The sequence below is a fragment of the Neophocaena asiaeorientalis genome, unplaced genomic scaffold (assembly GCF_003031525.2).
Source record: "Neophocaena asiaeorientalis asiaeorientalis breed wild unplaced genomic scaffold, Neophocaena_asiaeorientalis_V1.1 scaffold249, whole genome shotgun sequence".
Lineage (NCBI taxonomy): Eukaryota > Metazoa > Chordata > Mammalia > Artiodactyla > Phocoenidae > Neophocaena > Neophocaena asiaeorientalis.
In genome coordinates, this window is record NW_020172625.1 from 9,513,096 (window position 1) to 9,539,269 (window position 26,174).

Here is a 26,174-nt window from a genome sequence, read left to right on the forward strand (position 1 = left end):
AGTCATACTAATTGTTGATCAAGTAATGCCACAATATTCAATGGCTAAGGATCTCTGGCTGGTTCCAGTTCTTAAGAATCTGTTAAGCAGAGTTAATATTTCACAAAACCAAAGAGTTCAGTTGTGAAGCCCGAAGAGCTAGGAATCAGATTTATGTTTTCAATGGAGTTCTGTCACAAGTCACTTTCTTGCGTCTTAGTCTTCGTATCTGTTAAGTGACGGAAGGGATACACGCCCTAACATCCCACAGGAGTCTGTGGAAAGAAAATGAGCTAAGAATGTTGTTGTTAAAGTTTTAAAAGTTATGCAGGGATTTTTGTCTCCATTTATTTTAGGGAGGTTGCAATAGCGTCAAAACAAAACAAAAACAGCTTCCTTAGAATAAATTGCACGAGGGAAGGAGAGGAATTGAGGTATCACAAAAGAAAAGATGAAGCGTTTCAAAGTGAGACTAGCCAGACAGAAGAAGGACTATGCTTTAAAACAGAACTTTTGTCAGCTCTGCATTTTTAAGATGAATTAGTCATAGTTAATGTATTGGGTGGAAGAATTATTAAAAATCTGCCCCAAAGTATGCTGCATTCCGAAATGGAAAAACGAATTGATGCTTTCTCATTTGTGTTGATTCTTGAGCAACTTGGCCTGGCATATTTAGTTGTTGTTTTTTAAATTATTGACTCACTTTGCATTTATTTATCACCACTGCCCTCCCATACATATCTCGACTTTCCCATCAGCAACACAAAGTACAAGGATGTGTTCAGTTTCACTACAGCTCTTCGCGTTTACAAGTGTGCAGCGCTGGCCTTCGGAATGCCCTTCTGATTGGCTGAGCCAATGTCACTGACATCAACCAACTTACTTTTGATTGGAAGACTGGTTGCTGGGACTGTAGCGTTTGCAGGAAGTCACTTAACTGTTTGCGAGCTGGAAAATGAAACTGAAGTTCTCTTTTGTCGTAAGAAGGAACACAACCGAGTAGGGAAGGTGTGTCCCACAGCTCCGCAAGCTGGAACGTGAGCCAAGAGGCCCGGACCGGCTAAGGGGTTGAGAGACACTCCCAGAGATGCGCGGCTGCTCCTTTCCAGCCTCCCGGCTGTTACCCTTTTAAATGTCAGCGTTCGACGCTGTAGAGGTAGCACGAGGCATCGAAACAGAACTGTCGGATTGGCCGCACGCCTCAGTTCTAGACGCACCTCTCCACCGAAAGGCTGTTCTGACTGGCAGGGGAAGAAAGTAAACAGAGTTGAATCACCCTCCCCACTGGCCAATTGGAGGGGATTTGGATTGTGACGTGATGGGATTCTGCGAAATTGTTACTGAGCGAGAGAATGCCGGAACGGTGCGGACCGGCAAGAGCAGGGGCTCAGAAGCCGTCAGTGGACTGGGGGAAAAGTGTCTCTTAGACCTGGCGCTTGGTCCGGCCCTTGCCACCCACGTCCGGGTGGTTGGGTGAATGTCCTAGGGCTTTGGCTCGACTGAAAAGGCGGCCGAGGGCGTGTACCTCTCTTGCAGTTTCCTCTCCCAGCGCCTCGGGGCGTTTTCGGTCGAATAAACTTGCGACGACCGCCACGTGTGGCATCTTTCCAGGGGAGCCGGCTCGGAGCAGACTGCGCGCCGGTCGGGCGGATTGCGCCCGGCTCTGGGCGCCGGAGGCGGCGAGAGGCGGCAGCGCGGCGGAGCCCGGGGCCGTGGATGCTGCGTGCGGAGGCGCTGCCGGTTACGTAAAGATGAGGGGCTGAGGTCGCCTCGGCGCTCCTGCGAGTCGGAAGCGCCCCGCGCCCCCGCCCCCTTGGCCGCTGCGCCGCGCCGCGCCGCGCTCGTCGTCCGAGGCCAGGGCACGGCGAGCCGAACCTCCGCAGCCACCGCCAAGTTTGGCCGCGCCTCCGGGGCTGCTGTCGCCCGCACCATGTCCGCGGCCGCCTACATGGACTTCGTGGCTGCCCAGTGTCTGGTTTCCATTTCGAACCGTGCTGCGGTGCCGGAGCATGGGGGCGCTCCGGACGCCGAGCGGCTGCGACTACCTGAGCGCGAGGTGACCAAGGAGCATGGTGACCCGGGGGACACCTGGAAGGATTACTGCACGCTGGTCACCATCGCCAAGAGCTTGTTGGACCTGAACAAGTACCGACCCATCCAGACCCCCTCGGTGTGCAGCGACAGCCTGGAGAGTCCAGATGAGGATATGGGATCCGACAGCGACGTGACCACCGAATCTGGGTCGAGTCCTTCCCACAGCCCGGAGGAGAGACAGGATCCTGGCAGCGCGCCCAGCCCGCTCTCCCTCCTCCACCCTGGAGTGGCTGCGAAGGGGAAACACGCCTCCGAAAAGAGGCACAAGTGCCCCTACAGTGGCTGTGGGAAAGTCTATGGAAAATCCTCCCATCTCAAAGCCCATTACAGAGTGCATACAGGTTAGCGGCGTCTCCCTCTCCCACCCAACTCTCGGGTTAGTTAACCTTTGGCCGGGCAGCCTTCCTGGGCGTTAAAGGACACCACGCTCGGCCGAAAGGGTGCAAATACTTAGGATGAGATGCTGTTTAACTCTTTAAAATGATTGAACCGGTTAGAGACGGAAAGCTCACTCCTTAATCGTCCCCAGCCTCTAGAAGCCACGGAGAGCCTTAACCTGGCGGGCAGAGTGAGTGCCGAGTGCCAGCCTATATCTGGGGCCACCCCACTTGGACAGACGCTGGCGGGGGTTGGGGGGCACAGTCAAATGGCGTATCTTTTATTTTACTGTCTTGTGGGATTGCCGCGAAGTGGCCGAAACCTGGAGAGAAGCGGCGCACATTATATGGAACCTTTTAGGGATGACTAAGGGCTCGGTTAGCTGTATGCTTGCTACTTTTCAGGGCTTGCCAAGGTGGTTTTAAATTTGGCCAAGAGTCCCCAGAGAGGTTTAAAATAACACTGCTTCAGGCAGCAGAGAAGTTTGATCAAGTGATGGTTGGTTAACTTCACAACTAGTTAGCTTTTTTAATGAGATTTCAGAGTGGATTTTTTCCCACGTGATTTAGGTCGCACCCGCCACCCAGAATAGAGCAGTTAGTGAGGAGGTGTGGTTCTTGCCGGAGGTCAAGGCTGATAATGAACGTTGGGATGTTCTGGAGGCCCCGTGGAGGGGTCTCTCCCAGGGAGAGCCAAAGGCAGGGCTGATCAGATGCATGTGGCTGGTAAGACATCTGCAGTATAAAATGGGCTTTGGAGACTTATAGGAACCTTGGTCAGCCAATTCTGTTGGTTCTGTTTAACATATTCAGAAAAAGTTGGAAAGCATTCACACTTGACCATGCTGTCTCCCCATCTTTAGTAAGGTTCCTTTAACAGCTGCTGTTCTGGTAAGGAAGCACAGTGCTTGGTCCTCTCATGAACTCCTTTCCCTCTGTCCTATAACACCATGTTTAAGAGGAGGTTGTTGGAGTTACTTGGAAAGTATTGTCGTTTTTTGGTGTAATTGTTGGTACTTTGAAGATGAGGCCCTGGGCCTGTGGTTTCAAAATGATCATTGGCTGGTATGGTTTGGTTTTGCTTTTTTTAAGAGAGGCCACGTAACTGCATCTCATATTTTATTTCCTTTGGAAAGTGCTTCTTGTGGAGGTGGCTGCTGGCACAGGAGTAAAGCTGAATATCCTCCTCATGGTTAATGCAAAATCAGGTTCTCTTTGCGGTTGTCATCTAGGTTGCCGTAAAACAGCACATTTTAAAGTTTGTGTCTGTAAGGTTGATGTGCCTGGCTTGGGGGATGTGACCTTTAGCGTGGCTCCCAGGGTGAGGTAGGGGTATATTAACCAGAGGGTGTTACTCACCAACAGCTGTTGGGCGGGCCTGGCTGTGTCAGCCATGTTCCCAGAGTTCAGCTCACAGGGACACCCACTGCCACCTTGAGCAAAGGCACTTTCTCCTTCAGGGAGCTGCCCAGTTGTGCAGTTGGGGAGGCCTGCGGAGCTTCTCTGTGAGCTCCCTGAGTCTGCCCAACTCAGAAGAGCATTCTGGGCCGTTCTGCTGAGTGATTTTCTCAGGCATATAGAAATGGCTGCTTATGTGTGCGTGCACGCACGCTGCTCTTTAATTCTCCATGAGGCAAGTGAGCTCAGTTGTTTCAGGAGAACCTTTTACACAGTCCAGAGTGGAAAATGAAGTGAAGTGTTAATCCCATTTTATATGCTACAGTCAGTCTTTTGAAACTAATGATGTGGTAATTGCAGGTGTCTTATTTATGTTTGGGGGCTCTGTAATGCTAGGACATGGTTGGACAAAAACCTCAGCCTCTGTAAAGACTGTCAGAAGTGTAATCTTGCTAGAGAAGGTGTGTGCAAGGGATACTCTAAATAAGAGACTCGTAGGAGGCCTCATGCATTTGGAAGTTTCCCATTCAGCTTCCAGTTAGATTGTCTTTAGGGTGGGGTAGCATCTTGATTGAAAAAATTTTTTTTAATTTTTCTATTTTTTGCTGGTATTAAACCCAGAAGATGGCCAAGAGATAGCAATTGGAATGTCTGTATTTTGTGAAGACTTTTTAAGAACTAAAATTCCAGCCACACCCCCCCTGCACAATGTGGCCCAACCAGAATCCCTCCTGCTGCTTGCTCCTCTCCTCCTAGAGTCTCATACAGATGCCACTTTTATAGAACCAGTGGCTTTATTTATATATTTATTTGTTTTGGCCACGCTGCATGGCATGTGGAATCTTACTTTCCTGACCAGGGATCGAAGCGCAGAGTCTTAACCGCTGGACCACCTGGGAAGTCCCAGAACCAGTGGCTTTAGAAGTTGAGCCTCTTAAAATTGTGTTTAGTTCAGCACAGTTATTTCTAGAGTATCCTAAGAGAAAAGACCCCTTTGAGGTGGACTGAGGTGGGTTCTGACTTGTCCTTCTGTTTCCCAGTTGTGAGATGTTAACCTACTTCCTTGAAGTCAGAGTTTGTAAACTAGAGGTCTGCTGCTGAATTTGCTTTGCAAATTTGTTTGGCTTGACTAGCACAGGGTTTGTAAAGATTTTGTTACTAACATGGAAAAATCAGGATTTCCACACAAATCCAGATTTCTGGCTTCTCTGGAAAAATCGAATGAACTGGCAATACTGCGTCTGAATTCCTGCCCAGCAACAATTGGCTTGAACTGACCGTTCTTTATATGAGGCAGTGTCCCTTATTTTAATCATTTACATGGTCTCTGTTGGCATTTAAGTTTGCAGTCTCTTCTCTATTTGAGCCTCAGTTTCTTAATACACAAGATAGGGTACTATCTCTGAACTTGGATTCTTGTGCAAAGATAATAGTTTGTGTGTACTGGGCAGAGCTGAAAATCAGGAAACATAGAAGAAACTTAGTTTTAAGTAGTACAGTACTTTACATTTTCTAATACTGTGTTCAGTTTGTTTTTCTTCACCCTCTAGATCAGATACCTTCTCAGGTGATGTACCTCTAAAATTTAAGCAGTGGATCCATGGTTAATCTGAGAAAAAGTACAAGGAATATGAACTTTTCTGTCTCCAGACCTTTTGGACACTTAAGAGTGTATTGTTTCTGATTAAGTATTAGACCCATTGGAGTACTTTTCCTGAAAACATACTGAGCTTATTATTTGAAAATGCAACCCACTTTAAGTTTATCTTGGCACACCCTGCATCCACACGCCATCCCCCACCTCTGAGCACACACCCCAAATTGGCCTCCACAAACCCACACCCAAACCCACTGACTCCCCAGACCCTCTCCCACGTCCCCTCAGCCTCTCTAGGACCACGAAAAGAAAAAAGAAAAAAGGATTATCCCAAGTTTCCTAACTTTGTGGTCACCCTGCTCATGCACACAGGCACACCCCCACACACATACACACATGGGGGTATCTTTTGGAGAGGTAAACAACAGCATCCAAATTCCAGCTCAGAAGTCATCAGAACCAGCTGATGTAGAGTCATGCTAGGTTGCCATCGCAGTGATAGAAACCTTAGGCCTTACTTCCATGCCAGGTACAATTTTACTATCTTTTTGGAGGGACTTAAATCAGCTGTCCCCAAATGGTGACAATGGGTTGAGCTTAAGGGCACTGCTTACAGGATTCTGCAAACCAGAAAGCCCTAAATCCCGATCAGCACACCCCAGTTTTGTGGGAAAAATTTTAAAACAATGTACTTTTTTAATAGGGCAGAAGGAAGTTCATGAAAAACAAGGAAAGACAAGAGCTGCAAAAGCAGCCAGCAGTGGCTGCTTCTGTTTCTCTTTATCCTGTTTGAACATTTCTCTGGGCTACCTAGAATATCTGGTGGAGGGGACCTGGGTAGCTCCCACCATGGAAGTTATCCTCCAAACAGGAAATAGATTTTCTGGCCCCTCTAGCAACATCCATCACTGGCTAGCTCTAACTCAGGCGGATTTCCTTCCCTGAGACTAAAGTTTTAAAAGTTTGCTTATACAGGAGCCAGGCCTGCTCTGTGCCTCATGAACTCTTCTTCCTTAATTGCTACAAAAAGCTTTGGAGTCAACTTTTTGGTTCGGGAGAGTCTAGTACCATCAGAGGTATGAGAAGGACCCACTTCCGTTACCCAGGAGGCAGGGGTTGAGGGACAGGGCAGGGTGTTGAAATGGCCTCTGGGCAGCCCATGAATTAGCCCCTGCCCAGTCTTTCCCACTTGCTCTTCTCTTCCTGAGTAGAAGGGAGGCCCTGTGCCTTGGTCCTTAAGGAAACCACCTCTCTGCCCCCTTCTTCTTTCCATAATGCTTCCCAAAGTGATGTAGAGTGGTATTTCATAGCCTGACATGCTTCATCCAAGATGTATTTACAATTAAGTCTGAGTGGGGCCTGCATAGATCATCGTTTCGCCACCTTTTCTTCCACTTTCTCTCCCCTAAGGAGATTAGCCATTTTTTCCCCTATAATTGTCCTCCCCGTGACATTTTAGTACCACAGATATACTGTAGAGCTGCTTATGTACTGTGCCCCTTTATAAGGCCACAAACCATTGTAATAGCTTAAGACTTTTATAACCTGCCAAAGAGCCAATCTTTGCCCTGTGGGGGCGATTTCACCCCCGTCCCCATCCCCAGTGAGACTGTCTAGACCCAGGCTCATGTAACCTGTCGGGGAAAAAATGAGAGCAAAGGACTGCAAACGGGCTCTAGCTGTGGAGGATGATAGGAGTCTAAGAATTGCAAGGATGTCCTGCAGGGTTTGCTTCTGGGTTTCAGACAAGAGGCTAGAGACTCCCTTGCTTCCAAGGAAAGATGGCCCACAGCTGCTTGAGCCCCAGCTCACTGCTGTAATCTCACTCTGGGGACTGAGGCCTGTGAGGGGGCCTAACAGCTCGTTATTCCTAGTCCTGGAGGTAGGAAGGACCAGTTGCTCCCTCCTCACTTCCCTCCCCCCCCCCATCCTTCATCATCCTGCACCTAGCTGCCCTAGCAAGACAAAGCGGGGTTGCCTTAGAAGAACTGCTGCTGCTGGCGGGATTACTGTCTCACAACAGAAAATACAAGTGGAGTAGAATTACAGAGTGAAACCATTGTTTCCCGTGATTTTCCTCTCAAATCTGTGAGTGGTGAGAAGAGAGAGGGGAGGAATGCAAGTGGAGCCTGGGTCAGGGAGGGAGGTACCAGAGTCCACAGCGTGCTGTTTTGATGGTAACACCCTATTACCTTCAGACGCAAAGATGTAACCTGAGGGAAATCAGTTCTTGAGACTCTGAACATAAGGGTCAGATATACATTCCTGGCTCAACTGTTGACGCTTATCCTAGGAGCTAGTCATTCTGCAATGTCTGTGGGAAATTCCCCGATTTAACTTCCCAGGGAGAAACATCATGTGACATATTGGGAAAGCGGCTGACAATGGTCTTCCTTAATAAGCTCATTGAGAAAAAAAGTGGGTGGGTGATTTCCCAGTATTCACTCGTTCAGGAGCCCCTAAAGCAACCTGACATCGTGCCCTGGTTAGAGTCGGATTTCTTGACCATCATCTTGATTTCAGAATGCCTTGTGATCGTGAGCATACTTGATTTAAAAAAAAGAAAAAGAAAAGCCAGCTTTGTCAATTTTGTTAGTCTTCCAAAAATTTTTTCCAGTTACTTTTTAAATTTTCTTTCCTCCTCTTGTCTGTTCTCAGGCTTGGAGAAAGAGCTTGCAGCATTCCAGGCCTCTGCTGCTAGAATCCTCCCCCACGTCCGACCCTCCCACCTTTTCCTAATGTTTCTCCAGCAAGCCCCGTGCCCACTGAAGAGCGTAAATTAGTGCCTAGTAATTGGTACAAAGGCAGTTTCTGTTTCTATGCAACACATGCAAAAAGGAGGGGCAAAGGAAGGAGAAAAGCCCACAGACAGTTAAAAAGGGAAAGAAATGGGATCCTCTGCTGTGGTCTTTGAGCAGTCCTGCCTCTTGCTCTGGCCCACTTTTTGTTGGGAAGTTAGTCACAGGCCTAAGCCCAACTCAGAGCATTTGGTGTAAGCAGTTGTTAGTATCAAAAGAATAGAATTTGGATGTTGGAAGTGACCTTGAGAGGTCATCACATCCATCATTTTGTCTGTAAAAAAGTGAATACTTTTTTTTTTAAAACCCTCTCAGATAGATAAGGATTGTTCCATTGAAGCATTGGGGGTGCTCTGGAGGGTTTGAAAGCACACCACCAGGGTTCAAAGTCTGGCTCTCTGCCTTGGCAGGCACATAACGTTGGGCAGAGCGTAGAAGCTACCAGAGCCTCAGTTTCCTCAGCAGCACAATGAGGACATGGGGGTCCTTGGAAGTTGAAGTGCTCCAGGCCGGAGCTTAGCCAAATGGAGATCTTCCTTCACTGAATTCTTTGCAGTTCTTAGGTTTGGATTCCTTTCCCCCATGGTCTCCTGAGGATTTTTCAGTCTGGTTAACATTTTTTTGTTTTGTTTTAACCTTGGTTTAAAGAGCTGCTTTGCATTAACCAAATTAACGGAGTGAAAGGGCAGAGGTGGAGAAAGTCGGGGTGGGGGTGGGGGTGGGGGGGAGCTCTGCCCTTTTATTATGGGAGCGGCCAAGGCCATTGCTTGTGGGATTTCCTACTCCTCCCTTCCTGGAGCCCTCCCGAAACTTTAATACCTTTTTGGTGCATTAAGGCCAGGAGTAGACATTTGTCTTATCCCAGCCTCACACGGTCCCCTCAGCAAATAATAGGACTAACGTTAGTTATTATTCATAGAGAATGCCTTTCCCACTAAGGGAGTGAGAGGCATCCATTTTTCATCCGTGGGATTTTCCAAGGCATCCTTTCTATTTGTGCTTAAAGCCCATGTTTACAACGGTGCATGGTGCACCCGCAGGCTTCCCTTGTAATCTCAGTTTATCAGCCTTTCGAGTCTTGAGATGAGAATTGAACATCTGGATCTGAAATCTAAAGGTTCTAGAGCTGCAAGAACCAGTAAGCTCACCATCTAAGCCCAGGACCACCGGGCATGTGAATTTTTTTTTTTAACCAAAATTGAAAATGATCGCAAATTTGAACAGCAGAATGGAATTCGGCCCTGATGGAGCCCTTTTTTTGTTTTTTTTGAAGTGAGGACTTTATTTAAATAGATTAAAATAAAGAGACTGGAGCTTAAGTCATACAAAACTAATGACAAGGATTTGAAAAGCAGGCAGCAGTATTTTGTATTAAATAAAGTGTGAACGTTTTTCCATGGCGAGTCTCCGTTGTTTTAGAAGTGCCTCCCAGAGGACCTTACTTGAACCGAAGTGGGGCAGTGAGGCAGGCAATAGACAAAAGCACAAGAATTCTGCCTGAGAATTATGGACATTTAAGAACTGGAAGGAATCTTACAGATCCTCTTTCATCAGAGAGATGGAGATTTTACCATCTCTCCCTTCCAGGGAGCCAGCTTTGACGGGACAGAGGCAGTCAGAAAAGCAGAGTAAGGCCTGTGAGAAGGAAACCAGCCCACCCTAAGGAACCTGAAGATGAGGGGTCTCCAGAGAGGTCTCTACCTTCAGCAGGGAGGCAGTAGGTAGAGCCAGTAGAACACCGGCCTAGGGGTCCCTCCTACCTGTGTTTGAATCCTGCCTCTGCCACTTTCTAATTATGAGAACTCTCTGAGCCTCAGTTTTCCCATCTGTAAAATGGAGTTCAGTAATTATATATTCATAGTTTTTATGAAACTTAATTCAGATGAGGTATTTAATGCATTTAGCACAGTGTCTCCATATACTAAATATTACAATTAAAAATAATCTACATGTGTTGGCCAGAAGCCCTTGAGGTGCTTAGAATTTTTGTTTACAGTTCCACATTAATCCAGCAGCAGCTCATTCATTTAAAAAATACTTGTTATCGAGTAACTCTTACATGCAAAGAGGTGTGCTAGATGTTGACAGCAGGTACTGTGAATGTTGTGGATAATAATAGTATTGATAGTAATAATAATTATAAATTATTAATGCTAGTAATAATGCTATTGATAGTGATAATAATGAAGCATCCAGCATGTATTACGTTCCAAGCCAAATGGTTTACACACATTGTTACATTTAAACTCCCAGAAGTCCTATGTGATAGGAAGGTACTCTTATTCTCATTTTATGGGAGGAATTGGAGGTAGTTAACTTAGTCCAAGGTTACTCTGAAGTTTTCCTACTGTGTTTCTAGGTGCTTGGAGTTGCACCATGAACGGTTGTTGATGAGGACTCCTTGGGTTTTTGCCAGTAGTAAGAGACCCTGTGTTTTGCATGGCTCTCTTGGATTTGGCCCCAAAGCCACCATTGTCTCTACTCTTGGGTTCTAGCTCTGGCTTCTGGTTTGTTTTTATGAAGCTTGGTGAGGAATACCTTCAGAAATCATGGACCTGGCCAAACCTATCCTGTATTTTCCAGTAGCTATCCAGAACCTTCATCCTTCCAATTGAAAAAGATCCCAGTTGTGGGTCCACAGCTGTTTTAATCAAGCCTCTTGGTTGTAAGGAACAGAACCCAAACTTGGACTGGCTTAGTAAAAACGAGAACTTTATAGGTTGCCATTTCCACCGCCTTTGGGGTCACTCTAGTGTTAGGGATCTCTGGATACAGGCGGTCAGTGCCTTCCTCTCTCCCTGGCCCAGCCTTGCTCTCCTCTGCTTTGGCTTCATTCACCGGCAGGCTGTCTCTGAACCGGTGGTAAGATAGCTGCCAGCAGTTCGGACTCCCATCCTGCCAATTCAGCAAGCCCTGTGGAAAGACAGTTCCCCTTTCCTAGTGATTCCAGCAAAAGTCCCAGGCTTCCGGCTTCAGAACACAGAATTTTGTGCCTGTCCCTGAACTCAGTCACTGTGGCACAGCTGGGTCACATCCAACCTCTGGGCCTGGGGTGTGGGGTCGCCCACCTGGAATTACGTAAACTCAGAGTGAGGAAGGAGTGGTTTCCAAAAGGAAATTCAAGGTGTGCTGTTTATTACCCCAAAGAGGCAAAAGGTGCCAGACAGGCAAAACCAACAGCTGTTCATTCGATCCACCCATTTAGAACTACAGACAGAATATTCCCAAAGGCAGAGTTTGACAAAATGAGAGACAGATTAGTATGACAACAATTTCTCTCATTTTTCTCCCCTTTGAAGAGAAAGAGCTCTGAACTCTCTTTGGAGTTCAACCTATAAGATAGCTGTATACTAAATAGTCTTTGTAAAAGATAGACTATTTCAACACGTATTTCTTATCGTCAGGATCAGCCCCATAGGCCCTGCTCAGTGGATGTTCTAGGAGCCAGTACCCAAAACCTCACACAGAACACGTATAGCGGCAACAATGTGATCAGTGGCACCGTTCACTTGGTCTTAATTCCAGTCGTCTATTTTAATGCCCAGAGGAATGAATTGTGTTTACATGAACGTTTGTCACCTTGTGTGCTAATAGAGAGAGGCCTTGTCTTTACAAAGATGAGCTGTTTATATGGTGGTTCCCAATGGGATTCAGAAATCTATTCGGTGTACGTAATGCCCAACAAAAACACTGCAATAAATCGTAAGAGGCAAAAATTAGATCTTAAAAATAACTTAAAAAAACATATAAAAATGACTTAAATCCGTATGCTGTCATAATTCTACAGTATTTTTGTACCATTGCTGTTTTAATGAAAATAAGCAGAATGACAACCAAACAGCTGCTTTCCCCCTTGGGTGTTGCAATTCATACCCATGGCCAGCCACAAGATGCTTGTCTGCTGAGCATTACCCACCGAAGCGGGGGTTCCCAGTGTGAAAGAGACACAGTCTGTACCTCTGACCTGAGTCATTTTTTCTCAGTGCCCTGCTTGCTCCCAAACTTCAAAGCGCTGTCCAGGAACGCCTGCCCCAGGAGGCCTGAGGGAGTCAGGCAGGGGCTGTTTGGTAAGAGCTGGACAGCTCAACCCTGCCGTTCTTTGTGGTCTTTGGTGACAAACACCAGACTGTATGAATTAGTGGCTTACTCCGTAAAAGCTGGAAAAATGATGTGTTGATGGCGCATGTGGCATATGTGAGTAGGATCTGTGGTCATCGCAGCCTTCCTCTCGTGCCAGCAGTGTACAGAGGTTGAGCCCAGAGAGAAACAGCTGGAAACCTGATGCTGGAGCACCGTCACTAGTCACTCTGGGTCACTGCGTGTGCCGTGACCTGGGTGGCAGGTAGAGAAGGGATCCACTAACCAGACAACAGCCTCCTGTGTCTTCCTGGTTTGCTCATTGTCTTTTTTGAGCCAAAGAGAACTGAGTTCTCTTGAGCCCCCCTGCCCTCCCCACCATTTCTGCTGTTGGTGGACAAACTTTATCTTGGCAATTTGGGGTCTCTCAGTCTCTTTTGTGTTAAGTTTTATTCTCTTTTGGGTACATAGTCACAAAATCAGAGTTCTCTATGTCTCTCCTTTTGCCTTTCTTTCTCCTGGGAGTGATCTACTTGGTGGGCAAGAGCCTCACCTCTTCTTCCGGCATCATGGAAGGGCTGTCCGTGTTGCGTGCCATCCTTTGACCTTGCTGGTCTCCCCCAGGGTGCCATATACCAGCTTGGGTCCTGGTCCTCAGATGAAACATTAGGAGGGGTGGAAACTTAGGCAAACACTTGAGACCCTTTTCTCAGCGTGGCTACCCAGCTCCTCAGGTGCCCTGGTGTGTGTGGCGACTTCCCTAGAGAGGCTCAGACAGGCTCCAGGCATGCCGTGGGCCAGGCAGCAGTGGTCAGCCTCTGGGACTGCCCAAGACTGTTTCTAATAGGAGAGTCCAGAACGCTTGCACTTCTCAGACCTCTGTATCTGTTCCCTAAACACAGCTCCTCCAGTTTCTCTCCCTATAGCTCAGGTCTTGCTACGAAGCTCTGGCAAATTAAGAGAATTTGAGGATTTCAGGGTCTGCTTTACATTTTTAAAACTCTATTTTGAAACCTCAAGCTTAGCAGCAACTTACTTGTTTTAAACTGTCTCTTCCCTCCCCGAGGCAATGCATCTGGAAAGGAGGGCCTGGGAGTGAGAGGATTAGAAAAACACGGAAAAAGGCTGTCTCTACATTTAGTTAAGGCCTGTGTTCTGCTTTCACCTCTAATCTTGTTCAGTGCTCAGAACTGAAGCTAGAATTTGAAAACTGGTTCTAAGGATGTCCTTGGGCGAGTCATTGGCTCTCTGAGTTGGCTTCATCTGAAACAGGATGGGTTTGAATTAAGGTGGTCATAAAAATAGCCCAGAATGCAAAGATTCAAAGAATCTACGTTCTCAGCATAGCTTTGCCATCAAACTTACATATCCTGTTCAATGTTTAGTGCCTAGTAGGTTATTTATTTACTATTTCTCTTTTCCACAAAGAACTGGGCAGAGGCAGTACAGGCTGGGGTGGGAGGAGGAATGCAGTCGTGGGAATTGGCTAATCTGGGCCTGGACCTAGCTGTGTGGACGTGGGTAGGTCACCTTATGTCTCTGCCATTTCAGAGTTGCTGAGCTGGGGGCCAGGTAATGGAGACATCAAGGCATGATGATATATCTCTTGCTGGATTGAGAACCTAAAGAGTCAAGACTCTATTGTCTGTTGTCTTCCTTTCTGAGGTCCTGGCACATGTGCCATCTCACAGATCAGTTGAGGTTGGGAATGTACAAGCAATATTCAGACAGGCTTGCTTCCAAATAGCTAGGCACCAGCTTCCGGTGAGGAAGTACTGCATTGCAGACGTTACGGACACCCACTTCCCAGTTCAGAACCTCAAGTATGGAAACAGGCTGCTTTCCACAGATAATCAGAGGGACCAGGAAGTAAAATCTCACATCCAGACTCTATAGTGAGTCCGTTGTATCAACAAATGAAATGTAAAAGGAAACCAAATCACAAGAGTGATTCAGAGAGAGAGGCCAAGAGCAAACCATAATGTGATGGGATGGCATTCAGGCAGGATTCTTCTGAAGCTATCAAGAATTTTTATCTTTTTAGGACATCTACCTGTGTAGGTAGTAGCAACATTTCTGGCGAACAGGAGGCTTTTAAATTTCTTGATTTTTGAGTTTGATATTAATTGGAATGATTTATGCAGGGAAATGTAGAATTGGCTGTACCCAGATGATGCAAGTGTATGGGTGCTTCTGCACTTGGGTGTGGAAATGAAAAGCAGTAAAGCAAAGCTCACATTTTTGTACCTGCAGGTTAGCATTGCTTTCCCATGGGGAAGGAGGACCGATGATAATGGACAGTGCGGTGTCAATGGCTTCGGGTTGCGGCAACTGTGTGGGCTGGTGCTCCACCAGGAACACTGCGCTGGGCTCTGGGCTTTGTGTATCTGCGCCTCTTTCTCCCCCTGCTTCCTAAGGAGCCTGCTCCTTGGTGGGGCAGCCCTGCCATCGCTGCCTGTGTCACTTGGTATCTGAAGGGAGATTCCTGTCTCTTCTCAAGGGCCGTTTTCCTTTCACATATGGAAAAAGGAGAGGAGGAGGTGGGGGAGGAGTGAGAAAACACATGTAGCTTACTCTGAAAGTTTCTCACTTTCTAACAGTTTGAGAAGGAAGCAGAAGGATTCTTTGCCTTTCTTTGGTCTCGGACACTGGAGTTTATTTCTCAATAGAGTGTAAACCACCCACCCCTCGAATGGAATCAGATCTTGATCAATCCATTGGTGGAAAAATTTGAACTCATATGCATCAAAACAGTTGTTACCTTTGTTTTGTGTAAGACTTTTCTGACTTCTCGTTATAAAAGAAATTTGTACTTGCTTAAAAAACTCAGAAAACATAGGGGAAAATTACAAAAAGAAGTAGAGGTTATCCCCTCACCTGTAGATAACTATTGTTCATATTTTGCACATATTCTTCCAGGATTTTTCCTCTCCTTAGAAGTTCACACACATACACAGCAGGTCATGCACTGCTCTTTTCACTTAGCCGTGTATTGCTAACATCTTCTGTATAGAATAATCTAGTACCTTTTTAACAGGCACATATTATTCCACTGTATGGAACACTAAAGTATTAAACCAGTTCTTTATTGTTAGACATTTAGGTTGTCACCAAGCTTTACCTTTTATAAACAATGTTGGTATCCTTGTATATTTTTGTGTTCCTCCCTAATTGTTACCACAAATAATTCCTGGACAAATGTATTACCAGGTGGTCCTGGAACAATTCTAATTTCCACCCATGCCTATTTCCTCATGCCACCATCAATGATAGGTGTATGAACATACTTTTTAACACTTTTACCAGCCTGATGTGTATTTCATTGGTGTCTTGATTGGCATGTTTTGATTACTTATGAGATTGACTATATTTTCATATATTTATTAATTGGATGTTAGTATTTCTTATTTTATAGATTACTTGTTTGCATCCTTGCCCAATTTTATTAAGTTGGGCTATTCATTTTGATTTGCTAGTGTCCTTTCTGTACCACAGATTTTAACCTTTTGTCATAGGCTGCAATTTCCTTTATTCGTTCACTGTTTTGGTTCTTAAATTTTTTTACTTATGTGTGTGTGTGTATGTGTGTATGTATATGTATCTTACCATGCAGAAGTTTAACATTTTTAAGTATTTTAAAACTATCCTTCAAATAGGGTACTGCCTTTGATTTCATGTTTAGGAAGTCTCTCCCTATTCCAGGATTCTAAAAATATTCACCTATATTTTCTTTTACCTTTATGGTTTTATTTTTTACATTTACATGTACAGTAAATGTAAATAATTCCATTTGGAATTTAAGTGTAAGGTATAAGGGTAGGGATCCAGATTTAATTTTTTTTTTAGCAGATATCTATGCCATTTATTGAATTAAACATTCTTTTCTTCACTGATTTGAAATGCCCATCCCTGTAGTCTTGGGTTTATCTTCAGACTTGACTCTGCCCCACTGATTTGTCTTTTCCTATGCTGGTATCGCACTATCTTAATTTTTGCAGCTTTAATCATACATTTTAATAACTGGTATTGCAAGTGCTCATTTATTATTGTTCTATTCCAAAATTGTCTTGGCAAGTTGAGGGTATTTATTCTTCCCAATGAACTTTAAAATAATTTTGTTACGTTCAAGAAAAAAGAATTTCTATGGTGTGTGTTAATTTCATAGATGAATTTGTACAGAATTGCCATATTCAGAACATTGGGTCTTGCCATCAATGGGACATGGGAAATGTCCCATTTATTCATTTCCTTTCATATCATAGTTTTATGATTTTCTTCATGCAGGTCCTGAACTTTATTGGTGGGCTTATCCTGACTGACTATGCTTAGCATATAAGAAAACCATTGCTCTTTTGTATATTTACACCTATGAATGCATTTTTTTCTTCAATTTTTTTATTGAAGTATAGGTGATTTACAGTGCTGTGCCAGTCTCTGCTCTGCATTTTTAATTTTTGTTACCTTAGACTTTCCAAATAGGAAGTTGTATCAGTTGCAAGTAATTCTTACTTTGCCTCCTCCTTCCCACAATTTACTTCTTAATTTGTTATCTAGTTGCGCTCACCAGCATTTCCTGAGCAACGTTAAATAGCTACAGTGATTGGGGCAGGAGTCCATTCCTGCCTTGCCTGACTTCCGTGGGAATGCGGCCTTCATTTTACTGTTGACCCTGCTGGGGAAAGGTCTGAATCTATATTTTCTATCCTGTTAAGGAACTATTTTGTTTTCCTAAAAGCTTTTATTAGGGATGGATGTTGAATTTTATCAGATATTGTTCTGCATTTATGAAGGCAAGATATGAGTGTGGGTGGGGGTGAATTTAACCTATTAAATGACATGTAATATCATTATGATTTTCCAATATCAAATTATCCTTTTATCTCTGGAATCCTAGTTGCTTTTTTGTAATTAAGAAAAACACTATTTTTCCTCAAGAAACAGCCTTGATTTTGTACATCTGTGCGAAGCTATGATTATTAATTGACATTTTTAGAGTTCTATTTTGAAAAGGAGACCCAATTCCCTTAGATTTGTTTTACTAGATTGGGTTACTTTTCCTCAAAGCAGTGGAAGCTTCAGAGTTGGTATTTTTAACCCTCTTAAACCCAATTAAGTTTAGCCCATTTTGGGCTCTTCTATGGAGTTGTGGGAGGGGAAGAGAGAGGATCAGAGGGGGGAGGGGGAGGGTCGAGACCCTAGGCCAGGACTGCAATGGCTGTCCATCTGAGCTCTGGGGAACTTGGACAGGGCTGGATATATCCAGTTAGTAATCCCCGTACTTGTCCTCATTCTCCCTCTATATGGAAAGCTCACCACTGTTCACTTCACGACTTTACCGAAAAGAATAAGCTTCACTTGACATCATCAACTAATCACCGGGTAGGGTGGAGGCTCCTTAAAAGCAATGAGCCATCAAGTTAGCGAGTGCATAGCCAGAAGGCCCCCCCCTCTGCTTCTCTTAAACCCACTGGAGACCCAGGAGAGTTCTGGAGGCCTGACCTGTCTCTGCAAAGAAAGCCTTTTACACGTTTGATGGAGTGTTCAGTAGCCGTTTTGATCCAGTATGTTTTATACTCAGAGCTGAGTCTGTCAGTGAGAGGCGCTGAGCTTGTTGCTGAAGGGGAAGGGAAGTGGTATATAAATAATGAGAATGCACAGAAACTTGTGCTGTTACCAGCTCTGCTCCAGTAAAGCAGACTTTATTGTGTCACTGCCTCTGGGTGTGTTTTCCTGTGAAGGCCAGAAATAAAGCAGGAGTACATGTCTGTTCTTTTTTATTTTTTTCCCCCAGGAGGATGGTAACTCTCTCATTAATACGAAAGACAAGTTTAAATATTCTTTAACTGATAGTTGCTTTACCATATGATTTGTTCTGTATAAGGTTAACCATTCTTTTGGGGGCCTTAGCCTTGAGCTGAAAGGAAGGGCCTGGGGCTTCCCTGGTGGCGCAGTGGTTGGGAGCCCGCCTGCCGATGCAGGGGACACGGGTTCATGCCCCGGTCCGGGAAGATCCCACATGCCGTGGAGCGGCTGGGCCCGTGAGCCATGGCCGCTGAGCCTGCGCGTCCGGAGCCTGTGCTCCGCAACGGGAGAGGCCACAGCGGTGAGAGGCCCGCGTACCGCAAAAAAAAAAACACGTATCTTTTTCTAGATACCTTAATATGTGTCTATCATTAACTAACATGTGGAAATGCATCCTACAGTATAGGTTGTATGCAAACTCTCCACTGGGTTAAAGAGGTGGATGATTTCAAAGGGCTGCAAATTGCAATCCCCAAGAAGAATCCAGGTCCCCTGAACACACACTGCTTGGCTGGCACAGTGTTTCATCAAGTGTCGAATTTGAATGCCTTTATGTGTGGAAAGCACTCCCCAGTTGGCCCCAGATTCCTCTACAATCCATGGTCTAATATACTTGGCATTTCACCCACTTTTCTTATGTGTCTGGCTCCTGAAGACATTTGGAATTACAAATTCTGGTGTACACTAGATAGAAATTCAGGCCTGCAGATTGAGATCAGGGGTCAGCCAACTTTCTATAAAGGACTAGATAGTAAATATTCTAGGTTTTGTGGTCCGTACGATCTCTTATCACTACTCAACACTGCTGTTGTAGTGAAAAAGCAGCCATAGGTAATACATAAACAATGAGTATGATTGTGTTCCAATGCAACTCTGTATGCGGACATGAAAACCTGAATTTCATATAACTTTCCCCTGCCACAAAATGTTACTGTTCGGTTTTTTTCAACCATTTGGTAAAAACTAAGTATAGGAATGGTGTTTATTCCAGCAGGTCAGATTTGACCTATGGTCCATAGTTTGCTAACCCCTGATTTAGATCATTGACCAAAAGCCCCTAATGCTTTCCCAAAGGATCTGAGAAAAATCAAAATGATCCTAGAGCTTTTAGACCAGCAGCTCACTTCCAAGTAGGTCTATTTTTAAACGCTTGGAAACTGTAAGCTTGAATTATACACGTTATATGAATCTAACAAAGGCTACGGTTGGCTCTTATTTGCTCTGGGCTCTGTGGGTGGCCCTGTGTCTCTGAAGCACTCAGGGAAAAGGATGCTAGGTCAATGACAGCACCTGGATTAGAAGCAATGAGAACAATCACATGCCAACTGTGAGGGGCAGTGAAGAGTGTGTAGCCATAAGCTAGACCGAAAGGGAACCCAATGGGAATGGACCCTGATTACACTTGAAATCTTTGTAAATCATAAGCATATAAATGCTTAATAGATCTCCAGTACATGCAGCTGATTCAGGCTTCATGACGATTTTCCACTGACTATCACTTCCATCTTGTTAAAACAAGGGGTGCCTTATTTCTTTTCCAGTCTTAGCACACAGTAGAGTGGTCTTCTGACCCATTTTTCCCACAATGGACACAGATCCGTTCAAATAAATTAATCTCCCCTCATGACTCGCTTGAAAGAAACATGTGCCGGTGAATAACTAAACCACGTTACCACTCCTTCAAGGAAACAACATCTGATGGGTGTCTGTCCTAACAAGTGTTGAGAAAACACAGAACTTTTCCTTGTCATTGCTTTCCTCCCCACCAAATCATCAAGCAGTGGACAGAGGGCTTCAGGAAAGGGACAACAGACAGGGGTTTTGGGTCTGTTGTTTTTTTTTTTTTTACAACTTATCACGCTATGAATTCTAACTATTCATTATATTTTTTAACATAACATGTTTAAAGAACACTTCTCCCATAGATTCTTCATTTGGGTTAGTGAGGACTTGGCTGCAGTCTGATTCAGAAATAGCCCGGAAATATTCCTGTGGTCTGGGAACTCCTGAGCAGGATTTGGTCACCTGCGTGACCTGGAGTTTGAGCAGACTCAGCGCGCACACACGCACAGAGCTGAGGCCTTTACTAAATGCTTGACAGCACAAGTAGCACGGAGGTCAGACGGGATGTCGTCCTTGCCCAGCAAAGCTTAACCTTGTTGGGTTATGATAACCTGCATTTTGCCTTTTGCTCAAAAGTTCTGCTGAACTGGGTAAAAATGCTTTTTAATCCAACAGAAGTTGCAAAAGTGTAGCTTTCAACTCCATGTCATTGGATTTTTCAGAGGGTTCAGTCTGAAGCTCCTTTTTTCCTCTCCCTCTCTTTTTGGCCCTCTGAGTATCCTTGTGCATCATCCACCTTGGGTAGGGCTCAGGGTTCACCGGCTTGCTATTGCCTTTTGCTGCTGTAGCTTTTCAGCTTAGAGCTCAGTGAGGAAATATTTATACTTAGACCTGTGTATAGTGAATCTGTTTATACAAATTTGTTTTGCCCACATCACGTTTCCCATAAGAGCAGGTAGGTTGTACGTGGCATGATGGCCATATCTCTGCTTAGAGAACAGCAAGTAAAACCTTAGTCACGAAGGTGATAGAGGTGTTTGTTGTTATTATCTGTGTTTTCACATCTCTGGCACAGGTTAGGAGAAGCTGGGGGAAAAGAACCATGTTTGGATGACTCAGGTGCACCACGCTGGGCAGCTCCAGGCCCTTTGAGCCTCTCTCTGGGTTCCAGGAAGGTGGGAACAGGAGTGAGAAAAGATTCCCTCCTCACACCTACCTAAGGAGTGTCTGGAGAGTTCTGTGGAAACCAGAGTCTGTGTCCTGAGTCTGTGAAGCAGCTGCTTTGGGCTGTGCTTGGAAAGGTGTGAGGAGTAGGTAGGCAGGTGCTCAGAGCTGGGGGGTGGTGACAGTCACTCACAAGAAGAGCAAGCAAGACTCTGATCTTAAGCAGCTCTTTCTGCCTTTCTGCTTGTGTGTGTCCTGCCCAACAAACATGGACACAGACTCTCCCCTGCCAATGCAGGGGTCAAGAGGCCCCCAGTGCTGGCCTGATCATGTCTGGAGGGCGGGGCTTAGCTGCATTTTAAGTGGGACGGGGAGACAATAGCGTGAATCTGAGGAGAGCAACCGTAATGGGAGGGATGTGGAAACTCCGACAAGTGTTAAGCCTCCTCTGTAAAATGGGCCACCTCCGTGGGGTGTCCTGTAGGAAGTCAGTGAGGTAATGCGTGTGAAACCCTTAGTGCTGTGCCTGCGCTTATGTTATTATTTTAGAATTATGTGAGTTCTTCTTTTATGAGAAATATGGAAGAAACTGGGATTGTTTCAACTAGACCAGAAAAGATTAGAGAATGGCGTGATAGCAGTCTTCAGATAGTTAAGGGATTATTATGTGGCAGAGGGAAAAAACTAATTTTTAGTGTTAAGACAATATAACTTAAGATATGGCCTTCGCAGGAAGGCAGGTTTCACATCAATAAGAGTGTTTATTACAGGGATGCTCAGAAACAAGCAGGCTTCCTTGGCAGCTAAGGGGCTCTGCCACCGGAATTGCTCAGGCAGAGGTTGGGTGGCCAAACATTCAGGAGCTTAAGGGGAGATGCCTGCCTCTGTTGGGAGGTTGGTTGGATTAGATGCCCCAGTTCTCTTCCATCTGTACAATGCCAGGAAGTTTAGCAAAGGGCTAAGGTTTTTGACTCCTCGGAGAGAACTCGTGAAACCAGCAACCGTGTAGACAAAAACTGGAAAATATAGTTTCCAAGGCTCTTGGGGATCCATTGGGTACAAATAGCAAGCTCATTTACCTAGAGAAGATGATTCTCAGCAATTTCTTCATGGTATTACTTTGTTAGGGCTGCCATGACAAAGTACCACAGACTGGGTGGCTTAAACAATAGAAATTTATTTCTCACTGTTTTGGAGGCTGGGAGTCCAAGATTAAGGTGTTGGCAGAGTCAATTTCTTCTGAGGCCCGTCTCCCTGGCTTGTAGCTGGCCATCTTCTCCCAGCATCTTCACACAGCCTTTCCTCTGCGAGTCTGTGACCTAATCTCCTCTTCTTATAAAGACACCAGTCATTAGATTACATGACCTCATGTAACCTTAATCACCTCTTTAAAGACCCTATCTCCAAATACAGCCACATTCTAAGGTACTGGGGGTTAGGACTTCAGCCTATGAATGGGGGGCACACAATTCGGCCCAGAACACAAAGGAGTTATTTTCTGAGTCATGGGGATGGTTGACCAGGACCAGCCTGGAGAATTTCGGTTACACGTTCTTTAACCTGTATCCCTGATTCTCTTCTTTTAGGTGAACGGCCCTTTCCCTGCACGTGGCCAGACTGCCTTAAAAAGTTCTCTCGCTCCGATGAGCTGACCCGCCACTACCGGACCCACACGGGGGAGAAGCAGTTCCGCTGTCCGCTGTGTGAGAAGCGCTTCATGAGGAGTGACCACCTGACCAAGCACGCCCGGCGGCACACGGAGTTCCACCCCAGCATGATCAAGCGATCCAAAAAGGCGCTGGCCAACCCTTTGTGAGGTGCTGCCCACCCGAGCCAGGGAGGGACGGACCCGGAAGGACGAACTACTCCCAGCGAACAGACAGACAGGTGGGAACCACGGCCCAGAAGAGGCGCGCTGCCAGCACAGGAAGTCGCTGTTCTTTGGTCACTAGTCTAATTTTCCTCTCCCTGCGTTGTTTTTAAAAAGCACATTGTAGCCTAAGATCAAAGTCAACACTTGGTCCCCCTTGCAGAGGCAACTTTGAACCGTCTCTGACTGTTGGAGGGAAGATAAATGCTTTTTTTTTTTTTTTCCTCTCCTTAATTTTCTTTTGGGGGGGGGGGGAGGGGTGGCAGTTGTGGGGAGGGGGTTAAAGCCAAGACTGGGGTAGAATTTTAAAGATTCAACACTGGTGTACATATGTCTGACTGGGTGAGTTGACTTGTAGCATCACGCGGTGATTCTGGGCCCTTTCTGCTTGCTGTCTCTCAGAATTGTTTTCTTACCTTTTAATGTAATGACGAGTGTGCTTCAGTTTCTTTAGCAAAACCACTCTCTTGAATCACGTTACCTTTTGAGATACGAAACGCCATAGCACAGCTGTCTTTATGCAAGCAAGAGCACATCTACTCCAGCATGATCTGTCATCTAAAGACTTGAAAACACAAAAGTTACTTATAGCCAATGGGTAAGCAGTATGAATTTATACTAATCAAGACACACCTTTGAAAGGTTACTGTAAGTACAGAACTTTCAAACCTTGCTTTGTATGAATTGTACTTTTTGAACATAAGCTGCACTTTTATTTTCTAACGCAGAGGATGAATAAGTTAAATACGTGCTTTAAGGGTAGAAGCAGACGTTCTGTTTGGAACCACGCTATAATCTGCTTATTTTACAGTATACACGTTTCCCTATGAAATCATGGCAGAGATGTGAGGGCAGAATATATACAACAGATGCTGAAGGAGAAGGAGGGTAGTATATATATTTTTTAATTTAAAAAAGAACAAACAATTTTAACTCCATTAACTTTTCCAAAATTCCCGGTCCTTTTAATTAACCTCTTCTTATTGTACCGTAATGCCACGAAGGGCGAGGGCTTTGACTCTGTTCGGTTTTATTTGAACGGGTGCATAACAGTAACTAGCTCTGGAAACATTTATTCTTTGGGGAAAAGGTTTGTCGGTTACCGTCCCATGTTCCTACAGAACCGCCACTAACAGGTGCGAGAGTTACGTAAAAGGAAAAGGGAGCTGAAATGTGAAAAGAAAAATAACATACCCCTGTAAGTAGTGAGCGCTAAGGGAAGATACCACGATGATTTCAGAGGAGACTGCGCAAAATCATCCCTTTTGGAGAAGGAAGGCACATGGAACATATAGGAATGAAAACACAACACTGTATCTTTCACATCAGTAGCCTCACCACTATAAGATCTCGTATCCAGGGGTCTAAAATGGCCTCAACCACTATATGCATAATATGCCATTTACCTGAAAACTTAATTTTGGCCTTTACGTGGTCAGAAAAATGAACCGAGTTTTCATCGTTGAGAAGAAACCTCAAATAGGGGAGTCAGCAGTGATCGTGGGGGAAATGTTTACATATTCTTCTTTTTCATCAGAAACAACGTTTTCTGACAATTTTATCTGATATTTAAAACAGGGAGTTATGGTGCACTCTAGTTTATACGTGTGCTATGAGATGTGTTGTGTAAACCTGGGGTGAATTCATCATTTCACCTGACACATGCTTGTTTCCAGTTCAGAACCAGTGTGGGCTCCTGCAGCCGGCATGGGTCACAGCTGACTCCAACTTCCAGTACAGTAGCCATCACTAGCACGGTGTTTTTCTTTTGTTTGTTTAACCAGCGTAGTTGTATTAGTAGTTCTGTAAAGAGAACTGCTTTTAACATTAGGGACTGGGAGCAGTCCATGGGATAAAAAGGAAAGTGTTTTCTCACGGGAAAACATGTCAGGAAAAATAAAGAACACTTTCTACCTCTGTTTCAGATTTTTGAAACACTTATTTTAAACCAAATTTTAATTTCTGTGTCCAAAATAAGTTTTAAGGACATCTGTTCTTCCATATGAAATAGGTTAGGCTGCCTATTTCTTACTGAACTCATGGAATGGTTCTGCTTGTGACCCTCTGCATGCTGCCTTTTAGTGAGTGAGGAGTTTGGCGTTGCCTAGCAACCCACTAACTTGTACAAACTCATCTTTCCCTCACAGAACGAAATGAAGGAAAACCAAGCAAAGTCAGTGAAAGACAATCTTTGTAGTTTCAGGAGTAAATCTACATGTGGCTTTTGTCCAGCACTTAGATGGTTGTAAATGCAGCAACTTGTTTTAAAAAAAAAAATGCACAATTTACTTCCCCAAAAAAGTTGCTACTTGCCTTTTCAAGTCGTTGAAGAACACACATTTGATATTCTCTTATATGTTATAGTAACATAACGTATAAACTCAAGGCTTTTTATTCCTTGTGATAAATCCTGTTTTAACATGTCACAAAACAGGAACCAGCATTCTAATTAGATTTACTCTATCAAGATATGGTTCAAATAGGACTACTAGAGTTCGTTGAACACTAAAACTATGAAACAATTACTTTTTATATTAAAAAGACCATGGATTTAACTTAAAAAAATCCAAGTGGAGGATAGTAATTTTTGTTTACTTTTTTAACCAAACTGAATTTTTTGAAAGACTGTTGCAGGTGTTTCAAAAGAAAGAAAAATTGTTTTATCTAATACTGTAAGTAGCTGTCATATTCTGGAAAATTTAATAGTTTTAGAGTTAAGATAACTCCTCTCCTTGGTTAGGGAAGAAGAAAGCCCTTCACCACTGTGGAACGATGCCGTGGCTTTAAAGTGTAGCCCTACATCATGCTTCTTTTGAGAATTATATTTGGTATAGTTATAATTACAGAAACTGACTCGTTGTCAGTTTGCAGGTAGATTAAGCACAGTACTCATCACTCTGGATAGATTGAGATGTTCTTTCACAACAGATGAATGATCTGTAACACTGTAAGATACTGATCTTTACAACTGTTTAATCAGTTTTATTTTTGTACAGTATTAGTGACCTAAGTTATTTTGCTGTCCCGTTTTTGTAAATCAAATGAAATTATAAAAGAGGATTCTGACAGTAGGTATTTTGTACATATGTATATATGTTGTCCAAATAAAAATAATAAATGATAAAGATTGAATTGTTCCAGCCATTATGTGTTGTAAAAGGGGCATGTTTTTGTCATATTGGGGGTTACTTCTTTAACTTGTGATGAGTGCAAAGATGATTTACCCTAGGCCTCCTTTCAACACGTGAGATATTTGTGTAGACCTGTGTGTATTTACTATTCACAGACCTCTGAGGAAGTAGATGGAACGGAGGCCACGTGAAATCACTTTATTATACTGGAGGGGAATATTTATATTTCAGGTAAATCACTTAAAGAGGTTTATAAAGCTCATAACTGTTCTGGTGTGTGCCAGGAACTAGTCAGAGGATATTACTCGGATTGTTCTCTTGAGA

General features: G+C 44.5%; 1 protein-coding gene across 1 annotated transcript; it reads left to right on the top strand.

The window, feature by feature from the left end:
• The first annotated feature begins 390 nt into the window (after window positions 1–390).
• KLF9 (KLF transcription factor 9) lies at window positions 391–25,851 on the top strand. Its single transcript, XM_024738987.1, has 2 exons — window positions 391–2,414; window positions 22,436–25,851. The coding sequence occupies exons 1-2, from the start codon at window positions 1,910–1,912 to the stop codon at window positions 22,663–22,665; spliced, it is 735 nt and encodes a 244-aa protein (XP_024594755.1). The 5' UTR covers window positions 391–1,909; the 3' UTR covers window positions 22,666–25,851.
• Window positions 25,852–26,174: the final 323 nt, after the last annotated feature.